We start from the raw sequence: 20,151 nt of genomic DNA, 5'->3' as shown, positions 1-20,151 counted from the left end.
TACATATACATTTAAGATGGTATCTTTTATCACTATGAAATGTCCTTACTTATATCTTTTATACTCTACTTGATATTAATATATCTACATAAGCTTTATGTTTTATGTTTACATGGTATATAATTTTAGTATTTTTTATTTTTTTATTGTTTAAAGTATTACAAATAGTAATACATATGTCTCCTTTTTCCTCCACTGACCTCCCTTAGGCCCCACCCCCACCTCCCCATACATTCCCTCAACCCCCTCCCCCAGTGTCTGTCCATGATTATCCTTCTATGCATGCATACAAGTATTTTCTTTAAATCTTGTCTTCATCCTTAAAAAAATGCATGTATGTTAGCCTTGCTGTTTTATTTATACTAATAAGTTCTGCATTTTAAGCAGAATGTTTAAAATGTTTATTGCAATTATTGATACAGTGGGTTTAATTCTATCATTTGGGTGTTAGTTTTCCTTTTTTTTTTTTTTTCTGTTCCTTGTTCTTCTGTTCTTTTCCTGCCTATTTTTCTGGGATAATCAAATAATTATCTTAGATTTCCATTTTCTCTTCTCTATGTATTATCTTAGAGGTTATTGGAAATTAAAATATACATTCTTAATTCATCAAATTGTACTTTTAAGTAATATAGTATTTCATAAACAATGTAAAACTCAACAGTAAAAAAAATCCATTTATCCCCTTCTTCCCTTAGAGCTATTACTGTATATATTTTAATTTCACACAGTAAATAATTTTTAAATATAGAGATATATATATAATTTTTAAACATCTTTCTGGTGATCTTTATTCCTTCTTACAGATCCAAGCTACCATCTGGTTTCATTCCTTTCAGCCTAAGTAATTTGTTTTTGGCTTATTTATTTATTTTGTACTGCAGGTATGCCAAAGACTAATTCCCTCACATTTTCTCTGAATAAAAATGTCTTTATTTCATTTTCATTTTTGAAAGGCATTTTCACTGGGTATAGAATGACAACTTTTTTCTTTTGTCACTTTATTCACTGCCTCATGGTTTCCACTGTTTCTGATGTCATTTTTAACATCGTTTTCCCCTATTTATTTCTCTTGCTTCTTTTAAGCTCTTTAAAATTGTTGTTCTTTTAGCAATATTATCATGTGACAAGATGTGATTTATAATACTTCAATTTACATATCCTGAAATTTGTTGAACTTCTTGGATCATTTGGTCGGTATCTATCATCAATATTCAAAAATTCTCACCCATATTTTTTCTGGGCTATTCTCCTTTCCTCTTCTGGAACTCCAATTATATATGTGTAAACCATTTGATATTGTCCCATTTGCCCCATATTCTGAATGCTCTCTTAAAAAAAAAAAAAAATATATATATATATATATATATATATATATATATTCACACACACATATATATGTGTGTATATATTTTACAGAGAGGAAGGGAGAGGGTTAATTAGACACATCAATAGGAGAGAAACATCAATCAACTGCCTCCCCCATGCCTCCTACTGGGGATGTGCATGCAACCAAGGTACATGCCCTTGACAGGAATCGAACCTGGGACCTCTCAGTCCTCAGGCCAATGCTCTATCCACTGAGCCAAACCAGTTAGGGCTGAATGCTTTTTTTTTTTTTTTTTTTTTTTTTTTTTTTTTTTTTTTTTTTTTTTTCTTAATCATTTTCTCTTGTGAATCAGTTTGGATAATTCCTATTGACTTGTCTCCAAGCTTACTAATCCTTTTGCTTATGACCAGTCTGCTTTTAGGCCATTAAGTGAATTATTCCTGATACTATATTTTTCAGTTCTAGTATTTTTTCTTTTTTTAATAGTTTCCTTTTCACTATTAAAATTCCTTATTTCTTTATACATTTTGTTGACCTGTTCATTCTTTCCTTCAAAGTATTTTTTATTCTTAGAATTTCCACCTCTCCGTTCATATCATCTACCTCTTCTTGAATGTTGTCTACTTTTTCATTAGAGCTTAGCATATTAATCATATCTATTTTAAATTCATGGGCTGATAATTCCAACATCCCTGATACATCTCAATCTGGTTCTGATGGCTATTCTGTCTCTTTATACTGTGGTGTTTTCTGGGTTTTTTTGTTGTTTTTTTTTTACCCTTTACATTTTGTTACTGAAAGCCAATCATGACATAGGTAAAAGGACCTAAGGTATGGTGGCCTTTAGTACCATGTTGGAAAGGTGTGGGAGAGAGATGGTGTTCTAGAATTCTATAACTTTCCCCCCAGCTTTACTGAGGTATAACTGACAAAACTGTATATATTTAAAGTACACTATGTGATGATTTTACATGCATAAATTGTGAAATGATTACCACAATCAAGGTAATTAACACATCCATCTATAAATACTCACTCAAATGCCTGAGCAATCATTAAGCTCAGGCTTCATTAATTATCAAGATGGAAAATCCTCATCACCCATCCAAGTACCAGAATACCTCTTTTCTCATTAATTGAATGTGTAGAATTGAGAATTGAAAAGAGAAGTTAGCTTCTTAAAATGACACGATTTTTATTTTAAAAATAACCACATCATCACCTCACTTTCTTTTGTAGGAACACTTACAATCTATTATCTTAACAATTTTCCATTATACAATATAGTATTTTAAATTATAGTCAGCTTGCTGTAGATTCCAAGGTTTTACTTATCTTATAACTGAAGGCTTCTACCCTTGACCAGCATCTCCCAGCCCTCATCCCACCCTACAACTCCTCCCCTGGTAATAACCATTCTACTATTTGTTTCTATGAGTTTGACTTTATTTTTAGATTCTACATATAAATAAAATCATACACTGTTTGTCTTTTTCTGTCTGGCTTATTTCACTTAGCATAATATCCTCTACATTCATCCATGCCACAAATGGCAGCATTTTCTTCTTTCTTGTTGTTTAATAATATTCCATTGTGTGTGTGTGTGTGTGTGTGTGTGTGTGTGTGTGTGTATAGTAGTAGTCATTGTTCCCCCTTATCTGTGGTTTTACTTTCCACCGTTTCAGACTGAAGCAGACAATGTTCACTCCTATAAAAGAGCCTGCTTTATGAAGAATACTAATTTAGGTTACTGATAATCACGTTCCTGATATGACAGATTGTAGTAAATTTTTAGAAAAATATTAAAATCTTTAAAATCTTCCTTCAAAGTTTTTAGATGATCTGCTTTAAAAGTGTAAATCAAAACAATCAGAAAATAAATCACTTAAGGCATTTTACCATAAGCCTATAAACTCATGAAATGGGAAAAATAGAAATGATAAACCTGAGATGTTTAACGAAGGCAAGACTGAAGAACATTCAGAGTTGGCTGACTCTCCAACTTGTATTCTTAAGGATTATTCTATGTTTAAATCCTGCTATGTTGAAATCTATCTAGGGAAAGAAGAAATGAAAAACAACCAAACTCATAATTATGTCTAAAATTCCATAAGGAAGTATTTCTGATATTCCAGGTCAAACATCAGTTGGGAAAGTGCTTGAATTTCCAACAATTCTGCCTTTGGTGGGAAGGGGTCTCTTACGATGCTTGTCTCTAATTCTAGTGCTGACAGAACTTTTATGTTAGACTTAGAGCTTCATAAGTAAATACATTACTTCTTACCTACTCAATGGAAAAAACACACAAAAAATAAAGACTGACCCAAAATATAGATGTCATTTATTATGTGTTAATGTGGTAGCAGGTCATAATAATTACATATATTTTCTATTTTATGTTGATGTCAAGTACATGTGTATTTTTTTTTAACTTCTAAATACGCATCATATTGATTTTATTTGCTGTATGTTGCACCTACAAGGGTACTGCTGAATAAGCACTAATAAATAAATAAATGGTAATAATTAATTTGCTATTCTACTAACAAGTAATAACTTAGTACCTTAGTTTGCCAAAATCATCTCCTTGGCAAATATGTATCACTGTACTCCTCTTTGTGTAAGGCAATCTGGGTGGTGAGTACAGATGCACTCGAGGAACTTGAAGAATGGGGATCTGTTCTGAGGACACCCAAGCACTACTCCTTGAATGTCCAGCTCCTGCAGGTCCAGGGACCTGCTGCTCTCTCCTCCTCGCTGGGCTCGTGGTCACTCTTATGTTCAGCTCCAGTTTCTCTCTGCAAATTATTTTGCCATTCTTCACCGATTTGTTCTATCTTCTCGTAAGCTCTGCCCCAATCCACAACTTTAGCTTGCACGCAGCCATCATGATTTCTTTAGTGCTGGGTGAGATTTCAGGAGGAGATTCCATAATAAACTAGCAAATTCAGTGTGGTTTCTTAGTTCAAACCTCCTGGGAGCAAACGACTGATCCAGCTCATCTCTTCAATCCAGATGCAGAGAATCTAATTTGTAGGCCTTGTCTCTGGTACACACTCCAAATACAACCTCTGCAGTGATTCCTAGTCTCTGGTTCTAAAGCTCCCCAAATGATTCTGGTTGAGATCCACTGAGAGAGCCTAAATAAGGCTGACTATCCTTGAGGCTGGTATCTCACGTAAGGTTACAGTGGATTATGTGTACAAAATATAACCAAGGCTAGAGTAGTGCACTAGTTTCCTATGACTGCTGTATCAAATCACCACCAATTTAGTGGCTTAAAGCAACACAAATGTAGAGTTCCCAGAGGTCAGAAGTCTGAACAAGATATAGGAAGAACTGTGCCTTGTAGAGGCTTTAGGGGATAATCCAGTTTCCAGAGACTGCCTACACATTCCTTGGCTTGTGTCCTTTTCTTCTATCTCAAAGCCAGCAACGGCCAATTGAGTCTTTGTTAAATCACAACTCTCTGGCACTGACTCTCTTACCTCCTTTTTCCACATTTAAAGGACCCCTGTGATAACACTGGTCCCACCTGGCAATCTTAATTCCCCCTTGCCACATCACGTAGGATAGCTGCAATCTGAAGGTTCCAAGGTTAAGAAATGGACATCTTTCGAGGGGCTATTATTATCCTGCCTAAAACTGGACTACGTGAAACAAAACATACTGTTATTAGTTTCACTTACAAGAGATGATACCCAAGTAGACATCATAAACACTACTAACACAACACTGCACAGAATATTACAGCATGAGATACAGCTCCACTATTAAAACTTTAACAGTCTGTGTGGGTTTTCATCACTTATACTCTACTAGAGGCTCAGTGCACGAATTCATGCACCAGTTGGGTCCTTTGGCCTGGCCTGCGGGATCGAGCTGAAACTGGCCTTCCAACATCCCCCGAGGGGTCCTAAATTGCGAGAGGACATAGGCCAGGCCAAAGAACCCCACCAATTCATGATTGGGGAAGGGGAGGGATGCAGGAGGTTGGCCAGCTGGGGAGGGGCTGAGGGAGGGCTCTAAGCCTTGTCCAGCCCATCTCACTCAGTCCCAATCGGCCAGACCCCAGCAGCAAGCTACCTATAGGTTGGAGAGTCTGCTTCCTGGTGGTCAGTGCAAGTCATAGCAAGCGATTGAGCATACTAAAGGCCCAGTGCACAAATTCATGCAGGGCTGGGGGCAGGGCTGGACAGGGCAAGGGATTGCGGTTGTTCTGCCATTCGGTCACTAGGCTTTTATTATATAGGATTAGTCAGCTTAGACAGCCATAACAAAACATCACAAATTTGTGTGGCTTAAACAACAGAAATGCATTTTTCCCACAGTTCTGGAGGCTGGAATTTGGGGTCAGGGTATCAGCATAGCATCATCCCATACCCCAGAAAGTGGTGAATCAATTGCCAGTCAGGGCACATGCCCAGGTTGCAGATTCAATACCCAGTCCAGTGAGTGCAGGAAACAATGAAACACTGTTTCTCTCTCCCTTCTTCTCTCTGAGATCTATTAAAATGAATAATAAATAATGTTCTATAAGTATGGTTTTAACAGAAAAGACATTAGTGATCTATGAAGTGAAAAACACTTTATTATATATATATATATATATATATATATATATATATATATATGTATATATATAATGATAAAATAGCAAAGATCAATTAAAAAGGAATTATTGATTTCAGAGGAAGGGAGAAGGAAAGATAAAAACATCAATGATGAGAATCATTAATCAGCTGCCTCCGGTATGCCCCTACTGAAGATCAAGCCCGAAACCTGACCAGAAATCACATTGTGACCCCCTGGTTCATAGACAGATGCTCAACCACTGAGCTCCACCAGCTGAGCCCCATTTTTATCAATACTAGGCACATGAGGTACATTGGCAAGATCTGATTCCTACATGAAAGTCTGAAATTGCTCAAATTTTTTTGCAGCTAGGTTTCTGAATATGAATTTGTTTCTGACAATTAGATGCACTTTTACAATATTTTGAAGGCAAAGGTGGGGCAGAGGCATCTTCGCAGTTAGGGCTGTTTGCTGCTGGTGTTCATGTTTGCAGAGATGTGGAGGTTTTCTGCAGTGGAATCCAGACTGTGCACAGGCAGTTGTGGCAGAGGCAGTGCCCAGTGACCTGTTTTGTGGGTGCAGGATGGCACTTGTGGGGGTAGCAGTTCCAGATCCCCAGGTCACAGCTGTGCCAGTGTCCTAGAATTTAGTTGTGGCTGAGGGAGCAGATCCTCCTACTGGGCAGGGAGTCTTTCCTGGGGACCCAGTCTAATACCCACTCCTCCAGCTTTCCAGTGATTTCCCAGCACCAGTTCCCTGTGCGAAATTCTTTCCTGCCTAAAATAGCAAAGATCTAAAAGCATTTTGGACCCATTATTTTCAATGAAAACAATGCTGCACAGGGTTGGGTCTGAGAAATGGGTAAGGTGTAGTGGAAGGCTCCCTTCTTTGAGTCTCAGCTTCCTCTTCTACAGAACGAGGCCAAAGATCATCTGTTCACAGTTACTGAAGACCATGGCATCTGTGTTTCCCAAAGATGGCCACATTTCCTATCCCTCCTGTGGCCTTGCCACTTTCCACCATGTCCTCTCTCATGAAGCAGGGCTCTATCATGCTGGTAGCCAGTACACTGGTTGCCCATAGAATTCTAAGGCCAATGCCCATGCCACTCCAGGCTCTGGCTGGCATGGGGCCTTGCCCTCCTGGCTCGCTTCCTCTCCCGGTGTCCCAGTGCCTCACTGCACACCATGGCCCACCTGCTGGTTCTGCAGGGCCCCGTGGGCGGCGTAAGAGCCCAGATCCAGCCTCGTTCCTCCTAGCTCCTGTGTGCTGCCGCACCCGCACCCTGCACCTCCTATTCTTGCCACTGTTCCAGCGAGGGCCAGACACCCAGGTGCTATGCACAGACCTTCCGGACTGCCATGGCCAACAGGAAAGCCTCCCCACCCCATCCCCAACTTTGGAACCCTGATCCCAGGTCCCCTTCTGCCAAGGATAGCTTTGCCCATGCAGCTGCCCAAGGCAGTGTACATCCAAGGTCTCCGGACCCCAAATTTCTGCCAGCCACAGCAGTTGGTTGGCTGGCCCCATCCTGGTTGGAGTGTTGGGGGTGATCCTGCCAGGATCAGGCTGGTTGGCTGCCACAGTGCATGTCAGAGCCACCAGTCATTCTGGTCGTCCTGGTCATTCCACTGTAACGGTCACTGGACTTTTATATACATAGATTACATTTTGATAGGTTGAATGGCCGACCAAATGACTGGGCACTTAGCATATTAGGCTTTTATTATATACAATGCCAAGAGATAAGATATTTCAGCCATAAAAACAGGAGACTAATTCACTCTGATAAAAATATATGAATGCAGGAATCTAATGAACATAATAAACTGATGAACAAAATAGATCCAGAGACATAGAGCCATGAAACAGACTGATGAATTTCAGAGGGAAGGAGGGGTTGGGGAGGTGAGAGGGGGGAGAGTAACAGGGGAACTTACATGCATATATGTATAGGCCATGGACACAGACAATAGTGTGAAGGCTTGAGAGGGGTGGGTGCAGGGTGGAGGGGGTTGATGGAGAACAAAAAAACAAAGAGGACATCTGTAATTCTTACAACAATAAAGATATATTAAGAAAATATATGAATGCAAACAGAAACATTTTATACTTCAATAATTTGCAAGTTATCTTCCTATAATTATACAAATTTACACATTTTATCAACAACCACTACCAAAACTAAATTATGAGTTTATTTTCCAGAAGAAATCTACTGTGAAATATATTTAACTAATTGCCAAGTTACTTTTGACTTAGTCAATGATTATAGATGTATTAAAAATTAATAAGTAATACAGTACAATTATTTCTAAAAATACCTATCTATAATGTTTTTTCTTAAAAGAAAGAAAAAAAAGAAAGTGCTTAAAGTTTTTTAGGAAACATACCCTGTGCTTGAGGCTACCAGTATGTGAAATTTTATGGAGGATTTTCTAGTTATTAACAGTTTCTGAAAAACTTAACTGTGAAAACCTGTCATCCAAAATGCAATGAACCTAAAAGGAGTGGGATGAAGTGAGAAAATAAAATTATGTAAAAAGTTAGGGGGAAAAACACTGCAACTTCAAAAAGTTTTGAAGGAGAAGGATTTTCAAACACATATTTGAGGCTTAAAACATAGAATATTCCTCAAATATTTCATATCAATGTTCAAATTAGAATAACAGAAAGTCTTTTCCTTATGCTTGAATTTATATAACCTATGCATGTAATATGTAACTGGTTCTGTATATCTATAATAATTATATTTGACTTCAATTTGGAATCAGCAAATCTCATGATTTTTTTGCTTTAATCTTTGATCAATTTGGAGTATTATTCAATTGAATAATACCTATCTAAATATTTGTCGAGAGCTTACTTTGTGCTATATTACTACAGGTGTTAACTAGTTTCAATTTACTACCTTTTATATAAGTTAGTCCTGTCTAAGTTAAACAAAATACTCCAAGTTTATAAAGCTAATTGTATTATGCTCATTTTCATAAGTTTTAAAATTTTATAAAAACTACTTTATATCTACTCATTTGGCCTCATCTAATAATTTGTGAACTGGTGAATTCTAACTTTATGTGTTGCTACATAAAGCTGGTGCTACAAAGCCAGAGAGGGTGCTGCTAATTTCACACTGGGACATGTAGGAGGGAGGAAGGGCAGTTCCTTCCCTCAAAGCTGCAGTCTCCTCTTTGGACAAATAGCTACTGAATTGAAATCTATTTGCTAACATTGAAATCAATAAAATGCAACTGATAATGAAAAAGAAAGTTGATCTCAAAAGGGGATGACTTACTTAGACTGCTTAGCTGGCGTATGATAGCAGCAAGGGTACTATTGGTTACACATTCAAGTTCACTGGTAATCCCTTCGGGCAAGGCGCCCCGGCAGAGGTGCCGGGGTTCGATGTTCCTCTTCACTAAAGGCATGGCTCACAATCTGAAAATTAAACAGACATTTTTTAAAAGGCTCACTGCACTTTTTAATAAATCGAGTCTTCATTTTCTGGAAAATTGATTCTTTTCCCCAGCAATTCTCATTATCCTGTCATTTCTACATAAGAGAATCTGCTAAATATGCAACAGATGTTGAATAACTTAAGTGAATTCTATAGAGATCAAATATAAATGCACAGTACAATTCTACTTTACAGAAAAATAATATATGCAAGATTTCCAGGTAAGCATAAGTGAATGAATACATCATCTTGCCTTCCCTCCTACTGACAAGAGAGAGAAAAGGTGTGAACCCACAAGAACTAAGAGCAGGACACAACAGCCCTAAAACTGTGGACAGAGCTTAATCAAATTAAGACTAGGCTGCAAGTAGAGGGAGGCAGGAAGTAAGCTCACTTGAACACACAATCTTGCCAAATCTCCTCCACAAAGTTCAGGAATGGGAGATTACTACGAAATGGGGCATTAAAGGGTATGGAAACAGAATTGGTTTTTTTTCTTAATAAATCTTTATTGTTCAGATTATTACAGGTGTTCTGCCCCCCCCTATAGCTCCCCTCCACCTGATTCTCCCCTATGCCCCCCCCGCCATTGTCTTCATCCATAGGTGTAAGATTTTTGTCCAATCTCTTCCCGCATTCCTCAAACCCCCTTCCCCTTGAGAATTGTCAGTCTGCTCCCTTTTTGTGTACCTGATTGGTTTTTAAAATCGATTTATTAATTCCTTCTCCCTTCTTGGGCTGGCTTCTTCTACCTCACCCAGAACATTTTACTCTCTGGAAGAGCTGAATTCAAGCATCTGGACTTGAGACACCAGGCATAGCTCCAGGTTGGGGTAGGCACTGAAGCCCATAGTCTGAAATCAAAGTCTACACTGAATGCTAAGATACATATGCTCCCCACACCCCACCTCCCTTCCTGCTTGGCTTCTAGGACACAGGGCCTGTTTTTACTACCCACTGAAAGAGACCAGAGCATTCTTCCCTGAAAAGTGTTTGAAGAGAAGTCCATAAACATTAACACCTGACCTCCTATTGAAATACAGTAACACATGTCAATAATCTCTTCCCAGTCGGCTTTAATAGCTTAGACCTAAACAAAAGCAGAGGATCACCAGACACTTCAGGAAAGCTTCCTGTTACCCTGGGAATTCCTTTCATGTTTCTCCTTATAAAATACATTATTAAAAAAATAAACTTTTTGTTTAAGGAGGCATTTATAGTATCAAATCTACTCATGCAACAAATCTATTGCTCACAGCACAGTGGAAAAATGCAGTGACTGTCACTTTGAGAAGACTGTCATATTGCCCAATTTGCAGCAGCAGAAACACAGAAAAGCCTAGAACCTTGGTGACACCTGTTAGCAGTCAAACCAGCCTGAAAAGCCAACCTGGAACTCTTTTTAAAAAACTATATTTTATTGATTTTTTTTACAGAGAGGAAGAGACAGGGATAGAGAGAAACATCAATGAGAGAGAGACATCGATCAGCTGCCTCTTGCACACCCGCTACTGGGGATGTGCCCGCAATCAAGGTACATGCCCTTGACCGGAATCAAACCTGGGACCCTTTCAATCCGCAGGCCAACGCTCTATCCACTGAGCCAAACCGGTTTCAGCTGGAACTCTTGTTGTGTGAGACAGATAATATTGTATTTGTTTAAGCAACTGTAGTTGGGTTGTCTGTAACTTGAAATAAAACTCATTTTTATAAAGTACAGTAACAGAATGAATGGTATACTACTGTATCTGAAGAGCCAGAATGTGGTCAGCATACAACCAATCTTTGCTTTTCTTCCCCCTTTCTTCATAACCTTTGTTCATGCATCCAATAAATACTTTCTGAGCACCTGCCACAGACCCGGCAGTGTATGAAGTGACAAGGACCCAATGATTAGTGAGAACAGATAAAACCCTCAAATTAACTTTATACTAGTGAGAAAGTGAAACATTTATCCAACCACACAGGTTAATGGACAGGGGGATAGGGCAAGGGTGTGGGGGGGAGGGGAGCGTGGTCAGCATATCTGAGGAATCATGGGAACCCTGCTGGGGACAGGATGGACTAAAATCTGAAGGGTGAGGGCTAACTCACAAAGGGTCCCATGGCAGAGGCAGTATCTATATATACTAGAAGCCTGGTGCATGACATTTGTGCACTGGGGTGGGGGTGCCCTTCAGCCAGGCCTGTGCCCTCTTGCAGTCCGGGACCCCTCGGAGATGTCCTCCTGTTGCCTAAGTGGCATTCAGACAACCCTCTCACAGTCCAGGGCTTTCACAGTCCAGGACTCCTCACTCCTTACCACCCGCCTGCAGCAGAGGCAGGAGAGGCTTCCTCCAATGCTGCTGCGCTTGCCAGCCATGAGCCTGCATTCTGGCTGAGCTGCGCACCCACTGTGGGAGCGCGCTGACCACCAGGGGGCAGCTCCTGCATGAGCATTTGCCCCATGCTGGTCAATGCGCATCATAATGACCAGTCATTCTGCCGTTGGGTCAATTTGTATATTAGGATTTTATTATACAAGACTAGAGGCCTGGTGCACAAAAATTTGTGCACTCAGGAGGTTCCCTCAGCCCGGCCTGCACTCTCTCACAATCTAGGACCCTCAGGTAGGGACCCTAGGCTTGGCCTAAGATCAGGGCCTATTGGGACTTTCCTTCCCTGGGCTGCAGGCAGGTGGCACCACCCCTGCCCTGCTTGCCATCTGTGCAGCAGCTGCCCCTCCTTCCCCTGCTTCAGGTGACCTCCTTCTGCAGGTGACAGTCGTGGGGTGCGATGACTTGGCTGGCCTAGGCCACCCTCTGTGGGGCCATCGCCACTGGTGGCTTTAGACTCCCTCTTTCTTTGCTGGAGGGAAGGGACCTAACCACTTGCCTGCCTAACTGATCACCCCTAATTGCTTGCTGGGGAGGCAATGCCAGCCCTGCAAGGGCCATCTGCCTACCTGATCACCCCTAACCGCTTGCTTAGGGGCAGGGCCAGCCCAGCAAGGGGCCATGGTGGTTCTGGTTTCTGGTTGTTCTAGTCATTATACTTATGGAGGCTGGCCTTCTATTATCTACTAGAGGCCCAGTGCATGAAATTTGAGCAAGGGAGGGAGGGGGAAAGGGGGAAAGAAATATCCTTCTCAAATCTGGACCTCTCCAGGGATCCAGGGCTGCTGGCTCCCAACCGCCTGCCCGCCTGCCTGATTGCCCCTAACTGCTTCTGCCTGCCAGCCTGATTACCCCTAATCACTCCCCTGCCAGCCTGATCAATGCTTAACTGTTTTCCCCTACTGGCCTGGTTGCCTCAAACTGTCCTCCCCTGCAGGCCTGGTTGCTTCCAATTGCTATTCCCTGATTACCAGTCACCCCTAACTGTCCTCCCTTGCCAGCCTGGTTGCCCCTAACTGCCCTCCCCTGCAGGCCTGGTCGCCTCCAACTGCTATTCCCTGCTTGCCCGGTCACCACTAACTGCCCTCCCCTACCAGCCTGGTCACCCCTAAATGCCCTTCCCTGCAGGCCTGGTCACCCCTAACTGCCCTCCCCTTCCAACCTGTTCGCCCCTAACTGTCCTCCCCTGCAGGCCTGGTCGCCTCCAACTGCTATTCCCTGCTTTCCTGGTCACCACTAACTGCCCTCCCCTGCAGGCCTGGTCACCCCTAACTGCCCGCCCATTTCAAACTGGTTGCCCCTAACTGTCCTCCATGCAGGCCTGGTTGCCTCCAACTGCCCTCCCCTTCTTGCCCGGTCACCACTAACTGCCCTCTCTGCCAGCCCGATCACCCCCAACTGCCCTCCCCTGCAGGCCTAGTCCCCCGCAACTGCCCTTCCCTGCAGGTCTGGTTCCTCCCAACTGCCCTCTTCTGCCGACCCAGTCACCCCTAACTGCCCTCCCCTGCAGGCTGATAGCCCATAGCTGCCCTCCCTTTCAGGCCTGGTCCTTCCCAACTGCCCTCCCCTGCTGGCCTGATCACCCACAACTGCCCTCTCATGCTGGCCATCTTGTGGTGGCCATCTTGTGTCCACATTGGGGGGGGGGGTGTCATCTGTATGCCGGAGTGAAGGTCAATTTGCATACCACTTCTTTATTATATAGGATAATAATAAAAGGGTAATACCGTATTTTCCGGCGTATAAGACGACACTGTGTTCTAGTAAAAAGCCTGCTCAGATTGGCCAGAGTCAGAGAGGCGGTCTATTAAAAAAAGAACTGTTGTTGCCTCGGAAGTGGGGGGTAGTCTTATACAGCGAATATAGGCCTAAACCTATGTATTAACTGTAAAATTAGGGGGTCGTCTTACATGCCCGGTCATCTTATACGCCAGAAAATACGGTATGCAAATTGGTCACGATGCCATCACAATAACAAATGAAAAAGACTGTGTGGGGCAACTAGGCCAGCAAGGGATGACCAAACGACTGACCAGCAGGCTGCTTGGTCGACCAGGCCAGTGTCGGGGAGAGGGGAGGGCAGTGAGGGGCGACCAGGAGGCTCTCCAATATCCCCTTAGGGGTCCTTCAATGTGAGAGGGCAGTTCTCAGGTAACACACTCTGGAATTGGGTTCTCTCCTCTCTTCTCACAATATTATGTCACTTTCTCTCTGTAGCTGTCTCACTTCTTTCATCTTACTTTACCCTACGTTTGACAGTAACTGACAACTTGTGCGCATTTAGCTGCAAAATGCAATTATTTAGCAAACAGGATTTACTTAGCCTGGATCTAGTAGGCCCAGAGCAAGATCCTGCTGTCAGGCCTGCCCAGGCCCTTCACCCAGGCAGAGTCCTGTGGCGGCAGGAACCTCCGTCTTCCCACCTGAGCTGTTCCTTTACCTCCTTCTCCCCCTGGAGTTTGCCCACTGGTACTACTGTCTGCCTGGAAGGAGGGAAACTGTGGCCTGTTTCCCAGCTGAGTGTGGTAGATTGCTGCCTCCCCTGGAAATCAGTATTAAGCAGATGGGCCGATGCAGGTACCAGACATTGGGACCGCAGTCAGTAGGTCCTGCATGTCTCATCATTTAGCTGAGTCAAAAAATTCCTGTAAGGGCCAGACCCATGACCTCTACAATGGGCTAGAAGCCTGGTGGGGAGCGAGACCCAAAGTGGGGAGCCAATGGGCTAGCGGCCTGGTGCACAAGCATCAGTGGGGTCCCTCGGAATGGCCTGTGGCTCTCTGAAATCCCCAAGGTGTCCTGAATTGCAAGAGGATGGTTCTCAGGTAACGCACCCTGGAATCGGGCTCCCTCCTCTCTGGTTCCAGGTGCATCACCCATGACCTACAGCTACCAAGTCACCATAGCTTGGCAGCTCCTGTGTTGAGCATCTACCTCCTAGTGGTCAGTGCACATCATAGCTATCAGTCGGCTGGTTGCTTAGGCTTTTATATACCCTGTTTCCCCGAAAATAAGACAGTGTCTTATATTAATTTTTGCTCCCAAAGATGCACTAGATCTTATTTTCAGGGGATGTCTTATTTTTCCATGAAGAAGAATACAGTACACATTTATTGTTAAGTGAAAATAAAGGAAATTTATTACCTGTATACGGTACGGTAGTATGGTAGTTGTCAACATAAACCAGACAAACTGTGAATCCTACAGTATCAAGAATTTACTCATTTATTCAATGACAATCATGTCATCATCTTCTGGAATATCATCAAAACAATCCAATTCCTGAATTTGCTGTGAATTTCTTGTGACTCCATTTCTTTCAGAATCAGTGCACCACATCTCTCATGTTTAGCAATAGCACTGTCTTTAAATGAGTACTTCTTATCAAGGTAGCCTGCTCGCAGTGCATTTGCAATGCAACTGTCAATGATTTTCTCCCATGAATTCTTCACCCAAGTCACAACTTCTTGCAGTTTAGGTTTCACAAAGTTTCCACGCTGGTTTCTCTCCATTCTATTTTCAATGTAGTCATTAATTTCCATGCGCAAATTGTCTTTGAATGGCTTGTTTATTGCAATATCAAGAGTCTGGAGATAGGCCTTTATTCCTGCGGGAATTATTATCTGATCTATTTTTCTTTCGTGAAGAAATGTCTTCATGTCTTTAGCGCAGTGACTGCTGGCTGCATCCCAGATTAGCAGACCTCTTTGGCTCCCTCGCATAACAAGCGGCAGCATTAAATAGACCCACTTCCTTATAACTGCTTGTGTGGCCCAGGCTTTTTCAGTTTCAAGAATAAAAACACCCAAAACACATTCAATCTTTTCCTTCTGGCCCTTAGAAATGATTCAAGGTGGGATTTTAGTGCCATCCAGACGAATTGCCAAAATACAGAAAACACGTGCACTTTCTTAAGCAGTGGAGGGAATGTACACTAAGGAGGCACCCCGCTGTTCAATTGTTGTTTGAGATGATTGGCCCATAAACACTGCAGTTTCATCCATAGCAATCATGTTGGAAAGATTGTATTTAGAGAAGTCAGCATCATCAATAAAGGATTTGTATGCAAGTGCTCACTTAATAACTTGAGTATCTTCCAACCTAAACAATGTTGTACTGGTAGATCTTCTTAAAGACAGATCACTTCACTGAAGGAAATTATCCAGCCAGTGTTGTGATGTTTTGAAGTCTTTGGGAGCTATGTCAAACTGTGGTGCCATTGCAAGGGCAAATTCTTGAATCTGAACCCTATTCACAACCAAAGCCTCTGCTCTCCTGTCAACAACCCATTCACACATCAGGTCTTCCAGCTCAGAAAATAATGGTTGCCAACCTGATCCACACTTGTGCTTTTTAGCATTTCCCTTCTCCACTTGTTCAATGAGGTTACCATACTCTGCTCGCCATTTTCGGACCTATCGGATACTCAGCATCTTCTCTTTACAGAAAGCAGTAAGATTTTGGCCCCAAGAGTCTTCCACGATTCCTTTCTTGTACTCCTTTTCTTTTTGCTCTCATTTCTAGGGGTTAAAAAAAAAAGGAATTGGGGTATCAAGGTGGGAGGGGGGGGATCACTTAAAATGACACAGGGGGGATCAGAGGGGGGAATCAAAATGGCACAGGAGAATCAGAGGGGGGATTACCATTTTAGTAACCCCTTTTGATCCTTCTGTGTCATTTCGATTGCCCCCTCTGATCCTCCTGTGTCATTTTAAGTGATCCCCCTCCTCCCACTCCTGTGCCCTTCACCAGACATCCTCCCTACCCCTTTATCAAACATTTACTCCCTGGGGCCTGCCTTGGGACTGTCACTGGGCTTGCTGGGGCCTGGATCTGGGCTGGAGCAGGGTCTGCCACTGACTGAGAACCTTCAGTCATCATGAGGGCGGCCGTGAGCATCAGGTAGTGTCACCAGGGACAGACCAGCACTCACCACCTTCGTGGCATCCTGTCCGCTCTAATCCTCCTGTTCTTCTACAGGCATCTGCGAAAGTCTCCTCCCCCCTCCCACCCCACGCTCAAAGCTCACTTTGACCTCCACTCCGCCTCCATACAGCAGTGAAGTCAGGACTCCGAGTAATGTCACTGGTTGCTAGATGCCAGTCAGGGTGGCCCTAGCGACCAGTTTACGGTAAATTAATTTTCATTCTGAGACAGAGCCTAGGGGGGCCTTATTTTCGAGGGGATGCCTTATTTTTCACTCAGAAGGAAATCTGTAAGTAGGTCTTTTCAGAGGATGTTTTATTTTCGGGGAAACACGGTATATAGCCTAGAATTCCAGTTCACGTGCACCAGTGGGGTCCCTCGGGCTGGCCTGTGGAAATCAGGCCGAAACCTGCTCTCCAACATCCCCCGAGGGATCCTCGATTGCAGGAGGGCCCAGGTCAGGCCGAGGGACCCCACCAATGCGTAGATCCATGCACCAGGCCTCTAGTGGAAAATAAAACAGAAGAGGGCAAAAGTGGTTAACAGCTATAAAAAAAAGTTCTGTTTAATTATCCAATGTTTTCACTAACTATTTCTGTCTTATATCCATTAAAGTGGTGGCTGAACATATTGACCATATTTCCAGAATCAAATACTATCAATATTTAATCTATTGCCTTAGGTGCACTGCCTAGGGGACATGGCCTCTCTGTGCCTCAGTTTCCTCCCTGTAAAATGGGGATAACAGTATCTACCTCATGGAGTGAAGAGTTACTGATTTATTATTAATATATCCATGAGCATTTAGAGCAGTGCCTGGCATACAGTAACATTCATTCTGATTATAGGAATAAAAACAAACAGTTCACTAGTTGAGGATAAAGCTGAACCCTGGGATATAGCTAACTCTATTTACATTAAAATTACGTAAAAGAAGAGGTGTGCAGGAAGGAAGGGATGCTCTCACGTGAAAGGTCCGAATACACAAGTCTCTGAGCTGAGTGTAAGATTTATTGTGATTTGTCACTTCTTTTTTGGAGAATCAATTGGAACAGTCACATTAGGATGGTAACTAATTACAGAACAAGAAACCAGGATTCCTCATAAGAACAAAAATCAATAATAAACGTAATAAAGGCATTAAGTGTGAGAAAGAAAAAATACTGGATAACGATCAGCATGAAAACTAGAAAGAAATCAAGCAACAAGACCCTGATATCCATAAAGAAGCACCGAGCAGTCGGGGTGGGTGGAGGAGTACCCAAAGACAGCACTGGGAAGCTAATGAAGGGACAGAGCTCAGGGCTCTGAGCTCATCAGCAGTCTGCTTGTGATGCGGTTTGTGAGACGGGCCCAAGCATGAATTAGCTTTTAAATAATTTCTCAAAAGAAGGTTTTGCAAGACTTTGGGGTAAACATGAGATTTAGGAGCTGAATGCTGACTGTGTATATAATATGCCCTGTTTCTACATTCATTTTGTATTTAATCAGGATGAAATGTCACCCTTTCCCCATATTTTTAACCCTTTGACATGCCAGAAACATGCCAGCACACCATCTCCCAGCCCACCACCACACTTCTCTGTATCCACAATTGTTCAAATAGACAGAACCATAATTATATACAGAGGCTCACCAGCCTGTCCAAAACACACCCAAAGCTAGTAAATACCTTCTCCCCCTTCCCTGCTACCAGACATACTGTCATTAAGGCACAGTCGGATGTGCCTGCACCCTACTCTGATGCCTACCCCAACCCATGCCAAAAACCCTCACCCATCTATGTAAGGCATTTACCTACTGAGTCACAGATGACGATATGCTAAGCACTGGGAGGCCCCATGTATCCATGGCAGCCTTGCTGGAAGTACTAACCTGGATGTAGTTTAAGTTGTCATAAGAGTAAAAAGGAAAAGCTCAGCTCTATGCAGGTGTATGCTCATCTTCTGCTTTCTGTATTCTGATGCTTTCACAGCTTGGGCCCTGCTGGCCCTGCGGGGACTGCCCCTCTCAGGACTAGCCAATTCCATGAGCTAGAAAACAACTCACAGCAGTTAGCCTTTCATATGCAAACCTATCAGTTCAGAGCCCACACCTACCACCTTCTCTGTGGAGCTCTTACACTATCCTCATAACTAATAATGCAGGCAGCTAGGGACAACATCATGCTGCTGAAATTATTCACACCAGGTAATCCTAAACCTGCTTATCCTGCCTCACCTGTTCCTTCATGCCCCAGTCATGGTCCCCACTCCCCATCCCGCCTCCTGACAGACCCTGGTGCTTTCCCGTGTGCGTCCTGCGTACATATTTCTAGTCAGTGCAGCCTTCACTTGGGCACTTTACCTGTTGTGGTATTTCAGCTATGACTAATCCTAGCCTCCATTTCCCACTATCACAATACCTTTATTTGGAGCTCCCACACTTATCAAAATACAGAGAGGTGACAGGGTACTGTCTTTGCAATTTTAAAAAAAGAATTTCATAGCTCCTTTTAAAAGTTCTATCACCTATCAATGACTATTATGGCTTTCCGATTCAGTGTAAAGTACTCTAACTGGTGTACTTTTCCCCAGACAGCCTTTATTTTTATCTGATACTAATCTATTTAAACAAACTGAACAGCAAGGGAGAGTTAGAGGAGAAAAAGTTGGGTCAGTTGTTACTCTTGAAAATGGTTTGCAGTAACAAAATCAAACATGTAACAAACTACCCCCATTACCAATGACAAGCATGTCTCTCAGCTCCTTCACTGGAAAAACTGCGATGCAACCAAATCATTTCCCCCAGTCATTTTAGGTGCTAAGAAAAGAAAAAAAGACTGCTAATCAAATGCATAAGGATTATTAGAAGTTACATAAGGCATTACTATTAAACCTGGAGTGTGTCCAACTTTTCTGGGAAATGTTTCAATTTAGAGAGACAACCTGGTTCACATAGCTGTGAACTAGATTCCAGACAAAGCTAAAACCAGGCCAGTCCTTCCCTAGGAATTTGAAAGTGGGATCATGATACCCACCTAGTTGCTGTTTTCTTAAACAGCAGAGAAGGTAATTCTTTTACCACATGAAATGGAGGTTCACAAAGTTAGCCAGCAGCAAGAAAGCAGAGAGAGAAACTGGCAGAGATAAGAGAAACAGAAGGACCCCAATGGTTATCCCCAATCTCTCTCAGACTGCACAGCCATCTGGGAGAGAACCTTCTCCCCCACTCCCCCCGCACTAAGGGTCAGGCTCGCATCAAGTTTGATGCCTCTGCCAGCCTTCTCTAGCTCTCTATTTCCTTTCACACAGGCATTTCCCGAATCGAATCCTTGCAGGTGTGATCCAGCTTGGTGTCTGTTTCTCAAAGGACCCAGACTAATACAAGCGGCCCCAAGTGGTCTAAGAAAATAGGTGGTTGGTTAAATGGGATTAGGACTTGCTCAATACCATGCTGCAGGTTGACAAGGATGCCATCCTAACAAGTAGGCAGTAAACAAATATCCTAAC

At 42.6% G+C, this 20,151-nt stretch overlaps 1 protein-coding gene across 3 annotated transcripts in view; it reads right to left on the bottom strand.

Annotated features, from left to right (window-relative positions):
- The window catches only part of WASF3 (WASP family member 3), a 67,052-nt gene that overhangs the window by 30,317 nt on the left and 16,584 nt on the right, over positions 1-20,151 (bottom strand). For 2 of the 3 annotated variants that reach the window (XM_036457778.2, XM_036457779.2), the window contains exon 2: positions 9,198-9,340. In XM_036457778.2, the coding sequence (XP_036313671.1) occupies positions 9,198-9,330 (133 nt within the window). In that variant the 5' untranslated portion in view covers positions 9,331-9,340. Of the gene's footprint in view, positions 1-9,197; positions 9,341-20,151 lie in introns of those variants that run through there. The other variant, XM_045588463.1, reaches the window with a different exon arrangement.

This window comes from Pipistrellus kuhlii, unplaced genomic scaffold (assembly GCF_014108245.1).
Source record: "Pipistrellus kuhlii isolate mPipKuh1 unplaced genomic scaffold, mPipKuh1.p scaffold_m20_p_3, whole genome shotgun sequence".
Classification (NCBI taxonomy): domain Eukaryota; kingdom Metazoa; phylum Chordata; class Mammalia; order Chiroptera; family Vespertilionidae; genus Pipistrellus; species Pipistrellus kuhlii.
The sequence above is the reverse complement of the archived record's forward strand: the minus strand, read 5'-3'. Positions and strand labels throughout refer to the sequence as shown.